Genomic DNA, 19,872 nt, shown 5'->3' with positions numbered 1-19,872 from the left:
GGGAGGCTGAGTTGGGAGGAACACTTAAGCCCAGAAGATGGAGGCTGCATTGAGCCATGATCGTACCACTGCACTTCAGCCTGGGTGACAGAGCAAGACTCTGTCTCAAAAAAATAATAATTAAATAAAATAGGCTGGGCGTGGTGCCTCGCGCCTGTAATCCCAGCATTTTGGGAGTCCAAGGTGGGTGGATCACTTGAGGTCAGGAGTTCGAGACCAGCCTGGCCAACATGGTGAAACCCTGTCCCTACTAATAATACAAAAATTAGCTGGGCGTGGTGGTGTGTGCCTGTAATCCCAGCTACTAGGGAGGCTTAGGCAGGAGAATTGCTTGAACCCTGGACGTGGAGTTTGCAGTGAGCTGAGATTGCATCACTGCACTCCAGCCTGGGCAACAGAGCAAGACTCTGTCTCAAGAAAAAGTAAATAAATAAATAATGAAAGTTCCTGTTGTCTCAGTGTTTGCATTTCCTGGTAGGGCTCACTTTTCAATGAATTGAAATACCAAGCTTTCTAATTCTTACATTTCAATAGCTGCCTTTTTATTTCCCACTTTCACTGGGTAAATTGCTGATTTTCACTCCCGGTGCACCTGGTATGCACCTGGGGAGCTTTTAAAGCTGATACAAATGCCAGCCCCACTCTTGACCCTGGCAGCTGGGTCAGGGTCTGAGCATCAGTATTTTTTAAGTCTCCCCACCCCATGCTTAAGATGTGAGCCAAGGGTGTCTGTGGCTTCTGATGGCTATCTCAACCCACTCTCTTATTTAAACCAATAGTGAAAACGACACAACACTTGGGGTAGAAGCCTGGCTGTGTTTGGCTTTGGGAAGGCTGAAGAGTGAAATGGAAAGCACTTGGGCAGTTTTCGGTTCCGCAACAGTGAATCGGGATTACTGTGGGTGCTGACTTCCCTTTCCCTTGTGCCTGAACCCTGGGCCATGTCAGCTCCACTGATCTGGCAACATCCGGAGCACCCCCAGGACCAGGGAGAAGGTCATCATCTGAGAATAAGAAACGTAGAAGATTGGTCCACTGCAAAAGTGCCCAGTCGGCCCCAGGAGGTGGTGTGTAAATGGAGGGATGATGAGACCCGGGACATGGGCAGCCCTGGGACGGTGGCGTCCATCCTTAGGTTTGGGAGGAATCTCACGATTTATGGAACAAACACTTCTATTACAGGGCCTAATGTGCTGGGTGCAGATCCAGGCAGTTTACCTGTGTGCAGATTCTGCTTTCTCAGCCACCCTTTGGCAGGTGCGACCCACATTTTAGTGATGGGGAAACTGAGGTACCGCGTGTCTAAGTGACTTGCCCAAGGTCACACGGTGGGGAGCTGAATGTAGTCTGTCTCTAGAGTGGGGGCTGTTTACCAGAACGCTCTGCAGTCCCTGCCCAGCAAATTAGCTGGCACTTCCAGGATAGTTCTCTGCGTAAAATTTGGAGCTCCTGGGAAGGTGGCTGCATTCTGCAAATGCCTGTGCTCTGTGGGATCACAGGGTGGAGGCAGGCTTTTCTCCTGCCCAGCAGCCCACCTCAAAGGGGCCCTAGGCCCCTTCCTCTGCTTCTGGGGGTGGTTAGACCAGACTCCCTGGGGTGCCTGTCGCCAGCGCGCTTCTCAGGGCTCCACCGCTCCTGTGTCTGTTGCCCACCTCCTTCTCCATCTGTGCCTCAGTTTCTCCTTCTGTAAAACATGGGAAAGGGAAGCCTGCACGAGCATAATAAACCCTGAGGACTCACACTGTGCTGGCCATGCTTCTTCCCATAGCTAATGCAGCGCTTCCTGTCCTTGATACGGGACGGGATCGTGGAAGTTAACAGCTCATTCCCTGCTATAAATTACGAAGTCCTGTTCTGGCTTCCATTTCTCTTGTTTAGACAGAACTTAAACCTCATAAAGTGAGTGGAATTAGCTCTTTAGGTGAACAGACACAATTGTGTTTTTAGATCTGTAAATTCGAGAAACAAACCTGGTGGGATTTGCCTCCTGAGGGCCCTGTGTCTGTGTAGAGGTGGGGTGGTGGGACCTACTTCCCCAGGGCCCTGTGTCTGTGTAGAGGTGGAGTGGGTGGGACCTACTTCCCCAGGGTCCTGTGTCTGTGTAGAGCTGGGGCGGGTGGGACCTACTTCCCCAGGGTCCTGTGTCTGTGTAGAGGTGGGGCGGGTGGGACCTACTTCCCCAGGGTCCTGTGTCTGTGTAGAGGTGGGGCGGGTGGGACCTACTTCCCCGGGGTCCTGTGTCTGTGTAGAGGTGGGGTGGGTGGGACCTACTTCCCCGGGGTCCTGTGTCTGTGTAGAGGTGGGGTGGTGGGACCTGCCTCCCCGGGGCCCTGTGTCTGTGTAGAGGTGGGGTGGTGGGACCTGCCTCCCCGGGGCCCTGTGTCTGTGTAGAGGTGGGGTGGTGGGACCTGCCTCCCCAGGGCCTTGTCTGCAGTGAGCAGGGTGTCTTCATTTCTGGCTGCTCTGAACTCACGGTTAAAGTCCTGGTCAGTTTTGCTGCATTTCAGTAGTTTGTCCAACAGTGTGGCTGATCAGACATTGGAGGCGTTCTTACAGATTCAGGTTTCCCTCACCACCAGGGGTAATTGACGTCTTCATCTGTATGTGTTGGTGACATAAAGCTGAGCAGATCACTTACGGATTTGCTACATAGACGAGTAATAATTCCTGGACAAGTCGAACCTAGAGCCCCAGGCTCCGATCACTCACCCATCCTCCCGTGTGCTTGGCCCGAAGACAGCCCAGGCAAAAAGGCGGGAGAGTCGGGCGGAAGGCTGGGCTCCTTCCTCAGGCTTGAACCCGTGCCCCCAGCCCTGATGATGTCAGGCCCGTGTTGGTAGTGGCCACACAGGCTCGGCAGCCTGGCTTCGTTCACCAGACCAGGGTTGGCAGCTCACTGACCCTTGGCTGCATTGGTTGAATTTGAACCAATTTGTGATTTTTCTCTTTTGCCCTGTTTCTGGGGCAGCCTGGGGCTCTGGCATCCCCAGAATTGGACCTGAGGCTTTTTATTTCTCCAGGAAAGTCCAAGTAAACCACCAGAACTCCCAGTGCTTTGGCTTCAGGATTGGTACTGACGGACTCCGGTCTGGGGGAGAAGGCAATAGAGATAGAGATGCCTGATCCTGTTTCCAGGGAGAGGGACTTTGAAGTACTCAGTTTAAGCCCATACTTGTAGACAGGAAATCAATATTCTGAGAGATACAGGGGCTGACATGTGTATGGGGTTGGCAGCAGGGGGCTGACGGCCCGGCTCAGAGCACATTCACAAACTTCCAGAAAACGCGTGAGGGTCCTTGGATTCAAATACACTGTGAATCTGTCAAAGCCAAGTGCAAAAGGTCAAGTTGTAGTGACACCATTTTATCTTCATTGTCTTATGTTCACTCTCATGCCTTACATACCAGAGCCCCTACTCAAATTCAATTAGGATTAAATTCAGAACTTCTGTTCCCTGAGGGACTGGCCCTTCTTGGTGTGGACAATGCGCTCATTGAGAGCAGCCTGACTCTTCCATTAGCAATCCTAAAAGCTATACATTATCTCCAAAGCAGTATTTTAGAATTTCAAATATGAAAACTGCTTGCTTGTAAATTTTTTAGCTGGGGCAACTGCATTTAATTTGTTTGCATTTATTAATGGGTAGATAACAGATTATAGGGTTCAAGCAACAATTCTTACTTTTTTCTGGCTGGCATTTGTGATTCTTCAGTTCCTATTTCCTTTCATTACTAAGATCTTTCCTTTTATATTATTATTTCCTTTTTTAGTTTTTTAAAGGCAAATCAGGCGTTTTTATCTGGAATGGAAAACTATTTCAGGCATAGGCATCAACACGGTTCTCCCTTTGGGCCTAGTGAACTATGTAACAGAGACTTGAAAACCATTCTTCCAGGGTAGCTGGAGTGCCCCTGACTCCGCATTCCCGTAGTCACACTCTTGTGAAATCTGGTGGGTAGAAGCTGATGACGTTTTTAGCTCATGTAAAAACCTCATGATGCCTGGACTGTTATCTATGGGATTAGTGTCCCTGAAACAAAAGTCTTAGTACTGTGGTAATGACGAAGAAGCATTTTTCTTTCTTTTCTGTTTTTTTTTTTTTTTTTTTTTTTTTGAGATGGAGTTTCACTCTTGCCCAGGCTGGAGTGCAGTGGCGCTATCTCAGCTCACTGCAACCTCCGCCTCCCAGGTTCAAGCAGTTCTCCTGCCTCAGCCTTGCAAGTAGCTGGGATTATAGGCACGTGCCACCATGCCTGGCTAATTTTGTATTTTTAGTAGAGACGGGTTTTCTCTGTGTTGGTCAGGCTGGTCTCGAACTCCCGAACTCAGGTGATCTGCCCACCCCAGCATCCCAAAGTGCTGGGATTCCAGGCATGAGTCTCCGGCCTTTTTCTTTTCTTTATTATTACCATTTTAAATTTATTTTAGAGATGGGGTCTCACTCTGTTGCTCAGGCTGGAGTGCAGTGGCATGATCATAGCTCACTGCAGCCTCGAACTCCTTGGCTCAAGCAATCTTCCCTCCTCAGCCTCCCGAGTAGCTGGGACTACAGGCATGCGTCACCATGCCTGGCTAATTAAAGTGTATATGTGTGTGTGTGTGTGTATATATATACATATATATATATAAATATATATATATATATATTTGTAAAGATAGGAGCCTTGCTATGTTGCCCAAGCTGGGCTCCAACTCCTGGCCTCAAGCAATCCTTCTGCCCTAGCCTGTTCTTTTTGAAGCTAATGCCTGCTGTATTGGGTTTTAAAGGCTTTTGATCATCATCTTCTGTAGTGGGAGAATGACTGTGGATTCCGGGGACACTGTCTGGTTTCTGCCTGCTGGGGTCCAGTCCAGCTTGACTGGAAACGGATTGACTTCTCAGTCTGAAGCTGACCCCTGGTAGGCGTGCAGAAGGGAGGAATGTTGCCCTTCAGGTGCTGAATTCCGGAGCCCAAGCTGCTTGCCAACAGGGTGGCTCTGTCGCCCAAACAACAGCATTCCCAGGCTGGCTTTTCCCAGAAGAGGGAGGTGACCCGGGTAGCTCTCGCACTTTGACCCTCAGACTGGCAGCAGGGCACATTCTTCTGACTCCTACCAGAGCTGGTCTGGGCTCAGCTCCCAGCTCGCTTTCCCTCCACATCCCCGAAGGGCACACTGTCGGCTTTGCTGAAGGGGGAGCTGGAGTCCACGCTCGGGGCCTGGGAGACCACAGTGGTCAGTAGACAGGTCTGTCTGGCTCTTCTCACAGGACATGAGTGTGTGTCTCTGTGGGCGCCTCTCTCCAGGGTTGCCCAAGGGGTGACCAGCCTGCCTCAAAATCCAGGCAGCATCGCCCAGCAAGGTTTGAGGACTTGGCGTCATCAGAATGTGGCCATTTCAGAAAGATTGGGGATGAGAATGAGATGAAATTTGGTTGTGCTTCTTGGCTATTTGGCTCTAAACAGTGGTTTATTGGCAAAGGACAGTCTGCCTTAGAGAGCCACATGTGTGCAGGTGTCATGCGTTCAGTCCATGCTCCAAAGCCCCACAGACCAAGGGTCCTTAACTTCATTTGTGTCAAGACCCCCTCGGCCCCCGAGGGGTATAAGCCCAGGACCCCTTCTCCGAACACTGTGCCCAAGTGCATGCAGTCACCTACAAAGGTAACCAGCTGTCCTTAAGTACAGTTGTCTAGAGCCTTTTAAAATTATGATTGATATGTGGTTCATGGTCCACATATTAATGAATGAAGGCGTGGCAGGTCTGAAGGGTCGTGGGCATCACGCTGGAGTGTCTGAGGCATCTGGCATGCGGATGGAAGCACCTGCTGGCCCTGTTGGTGATGAGTGCCCCTTACCACCATTTCTGCAGTTTGCTGCCAATATTTATGGTGAAAGGAAATGGTAAATTTCAGATAGAGGGTGGTGAAAACAAAGATGATGTTTTCTCCCTCATTCAAGGTCATGGACCCTGTGAATTTGGTTTATGACCCCAGTGGTTAAGAGCCCTTGCTAGTGGTCGACACTGTCCACACACTCAGGGGAAGTTGCCCTCAGAGTGACATGGGACCATTTATAATTTAGAAGCTGCCAATGATGGGCCACTGTTGCATTTTGGTTTGCCTAAATGTGATCTTTAGAAAATTTTGAATTAGTTTTGAATGCTTAAAACTTGGGAGATTAAAATCCACATTGTTAGCTTCTTTTTAAAAAATCAGAACCAGGCTTACTTTTCCCAGGCAAGGGATTGGAATGGGGCCTGGACACTCCCTGGGTGCCACCTGTCTCTGCGCCAGTGCCCCAGCAGCCTCATCCTTGTTCAGAGGCACTTGACCTTGCGTTCTGAGCTCGAGAGTGGAGGCCAGTGCTGTTAGTCAGTCGTTCCCAGCTCTCCCTCCTCTTGGTCTAAGGGCATGGCCCGGGAGGCCACACATGCCCCAGGGAGGAGGGGAGGAGCTGGCCTGCAGCAGGTGCTATGGGAGCTTCCAGGCCTGTCTGCAGAGGCTCCTTGGGATGGCGTCTGAGCACAGGTCTCAGTCTCATTCCTCTTTGAAAGTGTGCCCCCGGCAGGTGTGGTCGGGAGCAGGTGCTTTGTGGTTGGAAGATCTCACTTGGGGTTTGCTTGTTGGTGATTGAAACAAATGCATCACCAGGAGCGTCTGTGAAGCCCCTTCCTGCCAGCAGGGAGGGCCCATGCCATGCGCAGCCTGCTCGGTCCTCGAGAGGCAGGTGGGGGCCAAGGTGCATGCTGCTGCCTCTCCCACAGCTGCTTCCTGAGAGCTCGTCCCCCCAGTGCGGCAGATGTGTCCAATGATGAAAAGCACGCCAAGGCCTGGAGGACATACCAGCAGGCGTGCTTGGCTCGGCCGTCCCTGCTGGGGGCTCTCACCTGCTGCGTGCACTGCACCTGTCCCAGGAACACCTGCCTTGGCCGGATCTGCTCCCCTTGTGGGAGTCTGTCCTCCACATCTGAGTATGCAGAAAGCTTGTGCTACAGACAGGGGTTCAGAATTCTGCCAGAAAGTTCCTAGGTAGCCCTTGAGTGGATTGGCAGGGAGCCGCCTGCCGGTGGGGAGGTGAGCAGGCCCCCTTGGGGATCTGTGCACTGTTGGTGGGATAGAAAGGTGGTCCTGGGGCAGACGTCGGGAACAGAGCAGTACGGATGTGCAGGTGTTACCTGTGGGGAGTGTATTCTGACCCGGGTTGATTTGATTAGATGACTGCATTGTAAAAGTACGCAGAGCCTGGGACCTTTTAATCTTCCTTTTTAGCCATCAATTCGGGGGTCTCTGCGTTTAAATGTAGGACGGTGGCGGGTGTTCCAGTGCCCTGGCCCAGCCTCCCTCGAGCGCTGCTATGCCTGACTCCCCCACACTTCAGTCTCCTCGTGGAAAGTGTGTGTGCCCACATCGACCTTGTGAGGCTGAAGTGCTGAGGGCACGGGGAGAGCAGACGCCCACACTCCAGGCACTGCAGGGGTGCATGCCAGCTGGCCCTGTTCCCTGCCAGACCCAGCGACAGACAGCACCTTGTCAGTAGCCAATGTGTTGACGTTGAGCTGTGTCCCGAGGGTTTGATCTCGACCTGGAAATGTTTTGGGAGCAGGTTCCCGGCTTGCCTGCAATTGCCTGCACCTCTGTCTGTTTTAAACCTGGAGGGCAGGCGGGGCTGTGGCACCCACAAGAAGTGCGAATGCTGGGGCCTGGCTCCTCAGGGATTCCGATTCCAGCGAGGGAGGGGAGATGTCCATTGTGTCCTAAAAATATCGTGAGCACCGCAGGGTGCTGTGTGATTCTGGGCAGATAAGGGCAGGTGTGGTTTACAACCGCTGTTATGAACTCAGAAGCCCTCCCCGCAGCACCTCCTGGGCAGGGCAGCACAGGGCAGCTGGGAGCGCCCAGGGAGTGTAAAGGAGGAGGGTGAAGGGACATGGGCACACTTTGCTTCCGGAGTCTGCGTTCCCGAGTCAGCTTCTATCTCAGCAAGGGCCTTGGCAGTCGCTGCTTTTTCCTGGACATCAGTTCTTGATTCCTTCCATCTCCAGCCCCGGCTGGGGCCAGGACTCCTTTGGAGTCGGTGCTTGAAGGCAGGGAGGGCTGTGTGAATGCCTGAGGCCCGTTCTTCCTGAACATTCTTGGATTCTATTTCCCATCTACTCTGGGCACCCAACAGCTTGTTTCCTCGAGGGGCTGCCCGCTCTGGGGATGGTGCCCATGGGTGGCACATTCTCCATCAACTATGTTTAAGCATTTCATCCTGTGTGTGTTGCCCTAAAAATAAACATCCCTGTGGGACGCTCCCTTGCAGTGTGGCTGGTGGCTATGTTCTGAGATGAGAGATAACCACTCTTTCTGTCCCTCTCTTCCCACCAGGGCGGGAGCAGTTCCACGGCCTGGGCTCCATGTACTGCCGGGGGGCGGCCGCCATCATCCTCACCTATGATGTGAATCACCGGCAGAGCCTGGTGGAGCTGGAGGACCGGTTCCTGGGCCTGACAGACACAGCCAGCAAAGACTGCCTCTTTGCCATCGTGGGGAACAAAGTGGACCTCACTGAGGAGGGGGCCTTGGCGGGCCAGGAGAAGGAAGAGTGCAGTCCCAATATGGACGCTGGGGACCGTGTCTCCCCCAGGGCACCTAAGCAGGTGCAGCTGGAGGACGCGGTGGCCCTTTATAAAAAGATCCTCAAATACAAGATGCTGGATGAGCAGGATGTGCCGGCCGCTGAGCAAATGTGCTTTGAGACCAGCGCCAAGACCGGCTACAATGTGGACCTCCTGTTTGAGACCCTGTTTGACCTGGTGGTGCCAATGATCTTACAGCAGAGAGCTGAGAGGCCGTCACACACAGTGGATATATCCAGTCATAAGCCACCCAAGAGGACCAGATCTGGGTGTTGTGCCTGACTTTCGAGGGCCTCCTGGACTCAGACTGTGCATATTGGGAAGGGGTCTGACCAGGCAAGCTGTGATCTGAAAGGAGCAAGGAACAGCAAGGAATTATTTTCCAGAATGACACACGCAGCAGAATGTTGGAGTGGAAATGATGGCTGGCTATGAAGAGGAGGTCAACGTGTGTGGTCTCCTCGGTCTCTGTCAGAGGGGTGGGGAGGTGGGGAAACAGGAATCCTCTGCAAAGCCCAATCTGCAGAGTCGAGACCACCGGTGCTCTCTGCCCTGCTGCCTGGCACTGGTCCTTTGCAGCCAGCCTCCAACGGCCCCCTCGCCCTTGCACAGGCAGAAGCCTGCGTCTGCACCTGCACCTCTGACCGTTTCAGCACCCTGGGTTGTTACCACATCCTACAACTCTGACATTTCTTGTTCTCAAGCGTTTCTCTTCACTGTGAGTTGTCTTTGGTCCTCCCACTTGGTACTTGTGTCTTGATGCTTTATAATCCTGACTCTCGACGTGTTCATTTATACAAAATCAGGAATAACTTTGTTTTTATACTGATTGCAGCAATGTTGGCTACATGTATTATTAAAGAGGATTTTTGGAAAAACATAGGTATTGAGACTGAACTGACTTCATTTGCACCCCCAGTCCCAGGGACTCTCTGTGGGGTAGGGTGGGGGGCGCTGGGGAGATGGCTGCGAACTTGAGATACGTCTGTCTTTGTGTGGAAGCTCTGTGAAATCCTTACCAATTGCAGAATATTTAGATTGGCCCATCTGCCTAGTTTTCTTGATGACTTGAATTCCAATAACAGTAGCAAAGCTAAAAGCTCTGGTTCTGCTGAAGTCTGGGGTATCTGAGCACCCAGGTCTCTGAGCCAGAAACCCCCTTCGGGTCTGCTGCTGCTGGCCGTGGGGTGGCTGCTTTATTGGAAGATGTCAGACAGAGATGCCAGGAGACAGCAGATTTGTTTCCCCAGAAATGTGACTGAACGAAAGCAGGCCGGGGTCGGGGCTGTTTGTTGGGAGGCAATGTGGGGCAGATGGCACTGGGCAGTGGGTTTCATGAGTGCTGTTTTCTTTCTTTTTTTTTTTTTGTGATAGGGTCTTGCTCTGTCACCAGGTTGGAGTGCAGTGGCGTGATCTTAGCTCACTGCAGACCGTACCTCCCGGGTTCAAGCGATCCTCCCGACTCAGCCTCCCAACATGCTGGGATTACAGGCACGTGCCACCATGCCCCAATAATTTTTTTTTTTTTTTTTGGTAGAGATGGGGTTTTGCCATGTTGCCCAGGCTGGTCTCAAACCCTTGAACTCAAGCGATCCTCCCTACTCAGCCTCCCAACATGCTAGGATTACAGGATGCTCTGTTTTCTGGGGAGCTGTTCATAATTTGCTGAAGGCCTGTGCTCTCCGGTTTCTGGGTTGCTGCAGGCCTAACTTCTCCGCTCATGTGGAGTGAGTGCTTTCAGGCAAGGAAGGGAGCTTGGACCCCAGGAGGAAGCACTGAGGCAACCCCTGTGATTGCAGGTCCTCAGCTCCCCTGAGATGTGGTTTCGGAGTTTAAAACTTCAGTTTCGCAACAGCAGCCCATTGAGAAGTGAACGCAAATCAGCCTGACTCGTGACTTTTTATTGACTTGGTTGAATATACCACTGTGGGGACAGAAGTTATATTTATTTTCTATAAAGTGTATCTTTGCTAGTGACCCATCTAGGAAATAGGCTAATCAAAGAGACCTTGGAATCTCTTTTTTTTTGAGACAAGGGTCTCACTCTGTTGCCCAGGCTGGAGTGCAGTAGCACAATCTCAGCTCACTGCAGCCTCGAACTCCTGAACACAAGTGATCCACCCACCTCAGTCACCCGAGTAGCTGGGACTACAGGGGTGTGTCAGTATGCCTAGCTAATTTTTTTTTTTTTATTTTTTGTAGAGATGAGGTCTTGCTGTGTTTCCCAGGCTGGTCTGGAACTCCTGGGCTCACGCAATCCTCCTGCCTCAGTCTCCCAAAGTGCAGGGATCATAAACATGAGCTCCGGCCCTGGCCAGAGTCTTTCTTTGAAGGCTATGAAGGGAGAGAAAGTATCATATGGCACTGTTTTTGGAGTTGGTGCTTGAAGGCAGGGAGGGCTGTATGAATGCCTGAGGCCCATTCTTCCTGAACATTCTTGGATTCGATTTCCCATCTGCTCCGGGCACCCAACAGCTTGTTTCCTCGAGGGGCCGCGTGCTCTGGGGATGGTGCCCATGGGTGGCACATTCTCCATCAACTCTGTTTAAGCATTTCATCCTATATGTGTTGTCCTAAAAATAAGCATCCCTGTGGGCTCCTTTTAAATGAGTTCCTCTGAGCAGTCGGCGCTGCAGTCTCTCCTATGCTAGCAACTTCCAGCTGCCCTTACAAGTGCTTTTGTAAGGGCATGAGGGGCTCATTAATTCAGCACATCTCACTGAGCAGTCACTCTCTGCAGCCCTTCCTGAAGCTGAGCTATTGGGACAGTTTCAATGACAGTGCCGCCACAGGCCCCCTGGCACCCTGTGTCCTGGGCTGCATTCCAAGTGGACCTTGGATACCAGCCTGGCTCCTCGCTGGGGAGCCTGGTCTTGGGTCCTACTCCCCCACCGTCATCTCATGTGGCCTCTGTTTCCTTCCAGAAACCACGTCAGTTCTTGGAAAGCTTGAAATCCCTCGGTTGGGCAACTCAGCTGTTAGAGACGGCGCAGATTTCCCCACTGGGTGTGGGTTTGAGCTCGTGACCTCGAGCATCCGTCTGTCCTTTGTACAAAGCGGCCACTCCAGGGAGGAGATGGGCAAGTGACGGTCCGGGGTTCATGGCTGTGTGTGGTCTTGGAGCTCCCTTCTGCACTTTCCAGCTGTCCGTGTCCCCATGCAGATGAGAACCCTTTCCTCAATGACACCTCATAACCAGGTATTTCCTAGTGCCCTTAAAGCCTCGTGCCTGGCAGTGGTGTCAGGGAGTCCTGGGGTTGGGTATGTGGTAATCTGGGTGCTGTCAGTCAGAATGTCCCCTTCCCCAGGCTCCCAGGCCTAGTTTCTTAAAGAGTATGACGTTGCCATTTCTGGACCCAACTTCCTGGTTTAAACAGCCCCTGCCGTGCCAGGAAAACAACCTCACATGAATGTTCCCAGCACATAGATCCCCCCAGCACACAGATACCCCCAGCACATGGGCTCCCCCGCCAGCACACGGGTTCCCTCCCCAGCACACGGGTTCTCTCCCCAGCACATGGATCCCCCCAGCACATGGATCCCCCCAGCACATGGATACCACCAGCACACGGGTTCCCCCTCCCCCAGCACACAGATCTCCCCAGTACACGGGTCCCTCCAGCACACAAGTCCCTGCAGCACACGGGTCCCCCCAGCACACGGATCCCCACAGCACACGGGTGCTCCCAGCACATGGATCCCTCCAGCAAAGGCGAGCTGCTGCTCAAGGCCCATGAGACGGACTCCATGAGACACGGAGATGGCACCTGTCTTCCAGAGAGAAGGGGCAATGGCTCTGAGCTCGGCCTTCACTCCGTGCTCCTGGGAGACTCTAACCAGGCTGAGTCCCTACTGAGCAATGACCACAAACCTCTGAAGAAGGAAGAAGAGTGGGACCCGGGCCCCAGAGACCCTGGTGGGAGTGCAGTGGTGTGGCCTCCAGGTGTTTGGAGGATTTCAAAGGCACAGATCCTCCCAGCCCTGGTTGGTGGAGTCCAGGTCGTATTTTCCCTTCTGTGGCCAGGCAGGGTGGCCGGTGCCCTCGTCCTCTTACATGCCCTTATTAGAAGCACAGTCTCTTCTCCACAGTATGCAGGGGTCTTCCATCCTCCCACTTCACAGAGCTGGATCTTTCGAGCCTCATTGTGGAAACAGGACAGAGGGGATGCGTGTGGTGGGTGGACGCACAGGTGAGACCCTGCTCACACAGCTGAGACCCTGCTCACACAGCCGAGACCCTGCACACATGCACAGCTGAGACCCTGCACACACAGCCGGGACCCTGCACACACAGCTGAGACCCTGCACACACGCACAGCTGAGACCCTGCTCACACAGCTGAGACCCTGCTCACACAGCTGAGACCCTGCACACACAGCTGAGACCCTGCTCACACGCACAGCTGAGACCCTGCACGCACAGCTGAGACCCTGCACACACAGCTGAGACCCTGCTCACACGCACAGCTGAGACCCTGCACACACAGCTGAGACCCTGCTCACACGCACAGCTGAGACCCTGCACACACAGCTGAGACCCTGCACACACGCACAGCTGAGACCCTGCACACACAGCTGAGACCCTGCTCACACAGCTGAGACCCTGCACACACACAGCTGAGACCCTGCTCACACGCACAGCTGAGACCCTGCTCACACGCACAGCTGAGACCCTGCACGCACAGCTGAGACCCTGCACACACGCACAGCTGAGACCCTGCACACACAGCTGAGACCCTGCTCACACGCACAGCTGAGACCCTGCTCACACGCACAGCCGAGACCCTGCACACACAGCTGAGACCCTGCACGCACAGCTGAGACCCTGCACACACGCACAGCTGAGACCCTGCACACACAGCTGAGACCCTGCACGCACAGCTGAGACCCTGCACACACGCACAGCTGAGACCCTGCACGCACAGCTGAGACCCTGCACACACAGCTGAGACCCTGCTCACACGCACAGCTGAGACCCTGCACACACGCACAGCTGAGACCCTGCTCACACGCACAGCTGAGACCCTGCACGCACAGCTGAGACCCTGCACACACGCACAGCTGAGACCCTGCACACACAGCTGAGACCCTGCTCACACACACAGCTGAGACCCTGCTCACACGCACAGCTGAGACCCTGCTCACACGCACAGCTGAGACCCTGCACACACAGCTGAGACCCTGCACACACGCACAGCTGAGACCCTGCTCACACAGCCGAGACCCTGCACACACGCACAGCTGAGACCCTGCACACACAGCTGAGACCCTGCTCACACAGCTGAGACCCTGCACACACAGCCGAGACCCTGCACACACAGCTGAGACCCTGCTCACACGCACAGCTGAGACCCTGCTCACACGCACAGCTGAGACCCTGCACGCACAGCTGAGACCCTGCTCACACAGCTGAGACCCTGCACACACAGCCGAGACCCTGCACACACAGCTGAGACCCTGCTCACACGCACAGCTGAGACCCTGCACACACAGCTGAGACCCTGCTCACACACACAGCTGAGACCCTGCTCACACGCACAGCTGAGACCCTGCACACACAGCTGAGACCCTGCACACACGCACAGCTGAGACCCTGCTCACACAGCTGAGACCCTGCTCACACAGCTGAGACCCTGCACACACAGCTGAGACCCTGCTCACACGCACAGCTGAGACCCTGCTCACACGCACAGCTGAGACCCTGCACACACGCACAGCTGAGACCCTGCTCACACGCACAGCTGAGACCCTGCTCACACAGCTGAGACCCTGCACACACAGCTGAGACCCTGCTCACACGCACAGCTGAGACCCTGCACACACAGCTGAGACCCTGCTCACACGCACAGCTGAGACCCTGCTCACACAGCTGAGACCCTGCACACACGCACAGCTGAGACCCTGCTCACACGCACAGCTGAGACCCTGCACGCACAGCTGAGACCCTGCACACACAGCTGAGACCCTGCTCACACGCACAGCTGAGACCCTGCACGCACAGCTGAGACCCTGCTCACACGCACAGCTGAGACCCTGCACACACACACAGCTGAGACCCTGCTCACACGCACAGCTGAGACCCTGCTCACACGCACAGCTGAGACCCTGCACACACAGCTGAGACCCTGCACACACGCACAGCTGAGACCCTGCTCACACAGCTGAGACCCTGCACACACAGCTGAGACCCTGCTCACACAGCTGAGACCCTGCTCACACGCACAGCTGAGACCCTGCTCACACGCACAGCTGAGACCCTGCTCACACAGCTGAGACCCTGCACACACGCACAGCTGAGACCCTGCTCACACGCACAGCTGAGACCCTGCACACACGCACAGCTGAGACCCTGCTCACACAGCTGAGACCCTGCACACACAGCTGAGACCCTGCACACACAGCTGAGACCCTGCTCACACGCACAGCTGAGACCCTGCTCACACGCACAGCTGAGACCCTGCTCACACAGCTGAGACCCTGCACACACGCACAGCTGAGACCCTGCACGCACAGCTGAGACCCTGCACACACAGCTGAGACCCTGCTCACACGCACAGCTGAGACCCTGCACACACGCACAGCTGAGACCCTGCTCACACGCACAGCTGAGACCCTGCACGCACAGCTGAGACCCTGCACACACGCACAGCTGAGACCCTGCACACACAGCTGAGACCCTGCTCACACACACAGCTGAGACCCTGCTCACACGCACAGCTGAGACCCTGCTCACACGCACAGCTGAGACCCTGCTCACACGCACAGCTGAGACCCTGCACGCACAGCTGAGACCCTGCTCACACAGCTGAGACCCTGCTCACACAGCTGAGACCCTGCACACACAGCTGAGACCCTGCTCACACACACAGCTGAGACCCTGCACACACGCACAGCTGAGACCCTGCTCACACAGCCGAGACCCTGCACACACAGCCGAGACCCTGCACACACAGCTGAGACCCTGCTCACACAGCTGAGACCCTGCACACACAGCCGAGACCCTGCACACACAGCTGAGACCCTGCTCACACGCACAGCTGAGACCCTGCTCACACAGCTGAGACCCTGCACACACAGCCGAGACCCTGCACACACAGCTGAGACCCTGCTCACACGCACAGCTGAGACCCTGCTCACACGCACAGCTGAGACCCTGCACGCACAGCTGAGACCCTGCTCACACAGCTGAGACCCTGCACACACAGCCGAGACCCTGCACACACAGCTGAGACCCTGCTCACACGCACAGCTGAGACCCTGCACACACAGCTGAGACCCTGCTCACACACACAGCTGAGACCCTGCTCACACGCACAGCTGAGACCCTGCACACACAGCTGAGACCCTGCACACACGCACAGCTGAGACCCTGCTCACACAGCTGAGACCCTGCTCACACAGCTGAGACCCTGCACACACAGCTGAGACCCTGCTCACACGCACAGCTGAGACCCTGCTCACACGCACAGCTGAGACCCTGCACACACGCACAGCTGAGACCCTGCTCACACGCACAGCTGAGACCCTGCTCACACAGCTGAGACCCTGCACACACAGCTGAGACCCTGCTCACACGCACAGCTGAGACCCTGCACACACAGCTGAGACCCTGCTCACACGCACAGCTGAGACCCTGCTCACACAGCTGAGACCCTGCACACACGCACAGCTGAGACCCTGCTCACACGCACAGCTGAGACCCTGCACGCACAGCTGAGACCCTGCACACACAGCTGAGACCCTGCTCACACGCACAGCTGAGACCCTGCACGCACAGCTGAGACCCTGCTCACACGCACAGCTGAGACCCTGCACACACACACAGCTGAGACCCTGCTCACACGCACAGCTGAGACCCTGCTCACACGCACAGCTGAGACCCTGCTCACACAGCTGAGACCCTGCTCACACGCACAGCTGAGACCCTGCACACACAGCTGAGACCCTGCACACACGCACAGCTGAGACCCTGCTCACACAGCTGAGACCCTGCACACACAGCTGAGACCCTGCTCACACAGCTGAGACCCTGCTCACACGCACAGCTGAGACCCTGCTCACACGCACAGCTGAGACCCTGCTCACACAGCTGAGACCCTGCACACACGCACAGCTGAGACCCTGCTCACACGCACAGCTGAGACCCTGCACACACGCACAGCTGAGACCCTGCTCACACAGCTGAGACCCTGCACACACAGCTGAGACCCTGCACACACAGCTGAGACCCTGCTCACACGCACAGCTGAGACCCTGCTCACACGCACAGCTGAGACCCTGCTCACACAGCTGAGACCCTGCACACACGCACAGCTGAGACCCTGCACGCACAGCTGAGACCCTGCACACACAGCTGAGACCCTGCTCACACGCACAGCTGAGACCCTGCACACACGCACAGCTGAGACCCTGCTCACACGCACAGCTGAGACCCTGCTCACACGCACAGCTGAGACCCTGCACACACGCACAGCTGAGACCCTGCTCACACGCACAGCTGAGACCCTGCTCACACGCACAGCTGAGACCCTGCACACACAGCTGAGACCCTGCACACACGCACAGCTGAGACCCTGCTCACACGCACAGCTGAGACCCTGCTCACACAGCTGAGACCCTGCTCACACGCACAGCTGAGACCCTGCTCACACGCACAGCTGAGACCCTGCTCACACGCACAGCTGAGACCCTGCACACACGCACAGCTGAGACCCTGCTCACACGCACAGCTGAGACCCTGCTCACACAGCTGAGACCCTGCACACACAGCTGAGACCCTGCTCACACGCACAGCTGAGACCCTGCACACACAGCTGAGACCCTGCTCACACGCACAGCTGAGACCCTGCTCACACAGCTGAGACCCTGCACACACGCACAGCTGAGACCCTGCTCACACGCACAGCTGAGACCCTGCACGCACAGCTGAGACCCTGCACACACGCACAGCTGAGACCCTGCACACACGCACAGCTGAGACCCTGCACACACACACAGCTGAGACCCTGCTCACACGCACAGCTGAGACCCTGCTCACACGCACAGCTGAGACCCTGCTCACACGCACAGCTGAGACCCTGCTCACACAGCTGAGACCCTGCTCACACGCACAGCTGAGACCCTGCACACACAGCTGAGACCCTGCACACACGCACAGCTGAGACCCTGCTCACACAGCTGAGACCCTGCACACACAGCTGAGACCCTGCTCACACAGCTGAGACCCTGCTCACACGCACAGCTGAGACCCTGCTCACACGCACAGCTGAGACCCTGCTCACACAGCTGAGACCCTGCACACACGCACAGCTGAGACCCTGCACACACGCACAGCTGAGACCCTGCACGCACAGCTGAGACCCTGCACACACAGCTGAGACCCTGCTCACACGCACAGCTGAGACCCTGCACACACGCACAGCTGAGACCCTGCTCACACGCACAGCTGAGACCCTGCTCACACGCACAGCTGAGACCCTGCTCACACGCACAGCTGAGACCCTGCACACACAGCTGAGACCCTGCACACACGCACAGCTGAGACCCTGCTCACACGCACAGCTGAGACCCTGCTCACACAGCTGAGACCCTGCTCACACGCACAGCTGAGACCCTGCTCACACGCACAGCTGAGACCCTGCACACACAGCTGAGACCCTGCTCACACGCACAGCTGAGACCCTGCTCACACGCACAGCTGAGACCCTGCACACACGCACAGCTGAGACCCTGCTCACACGCACAGCTGAGACCCTGCTCACACAGCTGAGACCCTGCACACACGCACAGCTGAGACCCTGCTCACACGCACAGCTGAGACCCTGCACACACGCACAGCTGAGACCCTGCTCACACGCACAGCTGAGACCCTGCACACACAGCTGAGACCCTGCTCACACGCACAGCTGAGACCCTGCTCACACAGCTGAGACCCTGCACACACGCACAGCTGAGACCCTGCTCACACGCACAGCTGAGACCCTGCACGCACAGCTGAGACCCTGCACACACGCACAGCTGAGACCCTGCACACACTCACAGCTGAGACCCTGCACACACACACAGCTGAGACCCTGCTCACACAGCTGAGACCCTGCTCACACGCACAGCTGAGACCCTGCACACACAGCTGAGACCCTGCACACACGCACAGCTGAGACCCTGCACGCACAGCTGAGACCCTGCTCACACGCACAGCTGAGACCCTGCTCACACGCACAGCTGAGACCCTGCTCACACGCACAGCTGAGACCCTGCACACACGCACAGCTGAGACCCTGCTCACACAGCTGAGACCCTGCTCACACGCACAGCTGAGACCCTGCACACACAGCTGAGACCCTGCACACACGCACAGCTGAGACCCTGCTCACACAGCTGAGACCCTGCACACACAGCTGAGACCCTGCTCACACAGCTGAGACCCTGCTCACACGCACAGCTGAGACCCTGCACACACGCACAGCTGAGACCCTGCTCACACAGCTGAGACCCTGCACACACGCACAGCTGAGACCCTGCTCACACGCACAGCTGAGACCCTGCACACACGCACAGCTGAGACCCTGCTCACACAGCTGAGACCCTGCACACACAGCTGAGACCCTGCACACACGCACAGCTGAGACCCTGCTCACACGCACAGCTGAGACCCTGCTCACACAGCTGAGACCCTGCACACACGCACAGCTGAGACCCTGCTCACACGCACAGCTGAGACCCTGCTCACACGCACAGCTGAGACCCTGCTCACACAGCTGAGACCCTGCTCACACGCACAGCTGAGACCCTGCACGCACAGCTGAGACCCTGCTCACACGCACAGCTGAGACCCTGCTCACACGCACAGCTGAGACCCTGCACGCACAGCTGAGACCCTGCACACACGCACAGCTGAGACCCTGCACACACAGCTGAGACCCTGCTCACACACACAGCTGAGACCCTGCTCACACGCACAGCTGAGACCCTGCTCACACGCACAGCTGAGACCCTGCACACACAGCTGAGACCCTGCACACACGCACAGCTGAGACCCTGCTCACACAGCCGAGACCCTGCACACACGCACAGCTGAGACCCTGCTCACACGCACAGCTGAGACCCTGCTCACACAGCCGAGACCCTGCACACACGCACAGCTGAGACCCTGCACACACAGCTGAGACCCTGCTCACACAGCTGAGACCCTGCACACACAGCCGAGACCCTGCACACACAGCTGAGACCCTGCTCACACGCACAGCTGAGACCCTGCTCACACGCACAGCTG

The 19,872-nt window shown here is 55.9% G+C and overlaps 1 protein-coding gene and 1 long non-coding RNA gene across 2 annotated transcripts in view; both read left to right on the top strand.

The window, feature by feature from the left end:
- RAB20 (RAB20, member RAS oncogene family) overlaps positions 1–9,483 on the top strand; it is a 38,814-nt gene extending 29,331 nt beyond the window's left edge. The window contains exon 2 of the mRNA XM_004054732.4: positions 8,351–9,483. Within this exon, the coding sequence (XP_004054780.1) occupies positions 8,351–8,883 (533 nt within the window). The 3' untranslated portion in view covers positions 8,884–9,483. The remainder of the gene's footprint in view (positions 1–8,350) is intronic.
- A 2,042-nt stretch (positions 9,484–11,525) lies between these two features.
- The window catches only part of LOC129526369 (uncharacterized), a 34,390-nt gene continuing 26,043 nt past the window's right edge, over positions 11,526–19,872 (top strand). The window contains exon 1 of the long non-coding RNA XR_008671057.2: positions 11,526–11,800. This is a non-coding gene — a long non-coding RNA (uncharacterized lncRNA). The remainder of the gene's footprint in view (positions 11,801–19,872) is intronic.

Source organism: Gorilla gorilla, chromosome 14 (genome assembly GCF_029281585.2).
Source record: "Gorilla gorilla gorilla isolate KB3781 chromosome 14, NHGRI_mGorGor1-v2.1_pri, whole genome shotgun sequence".
NCBI lineage: Eukaryota > Metazoa > Chordata > Mammalia > Primates > Hominidae > Gorilla > Gorilla gorilla.
Note: the sequence above shows the minus strand (reverse complement) of the source record. Positions and strands in the feature narration are given on the sequence as shown.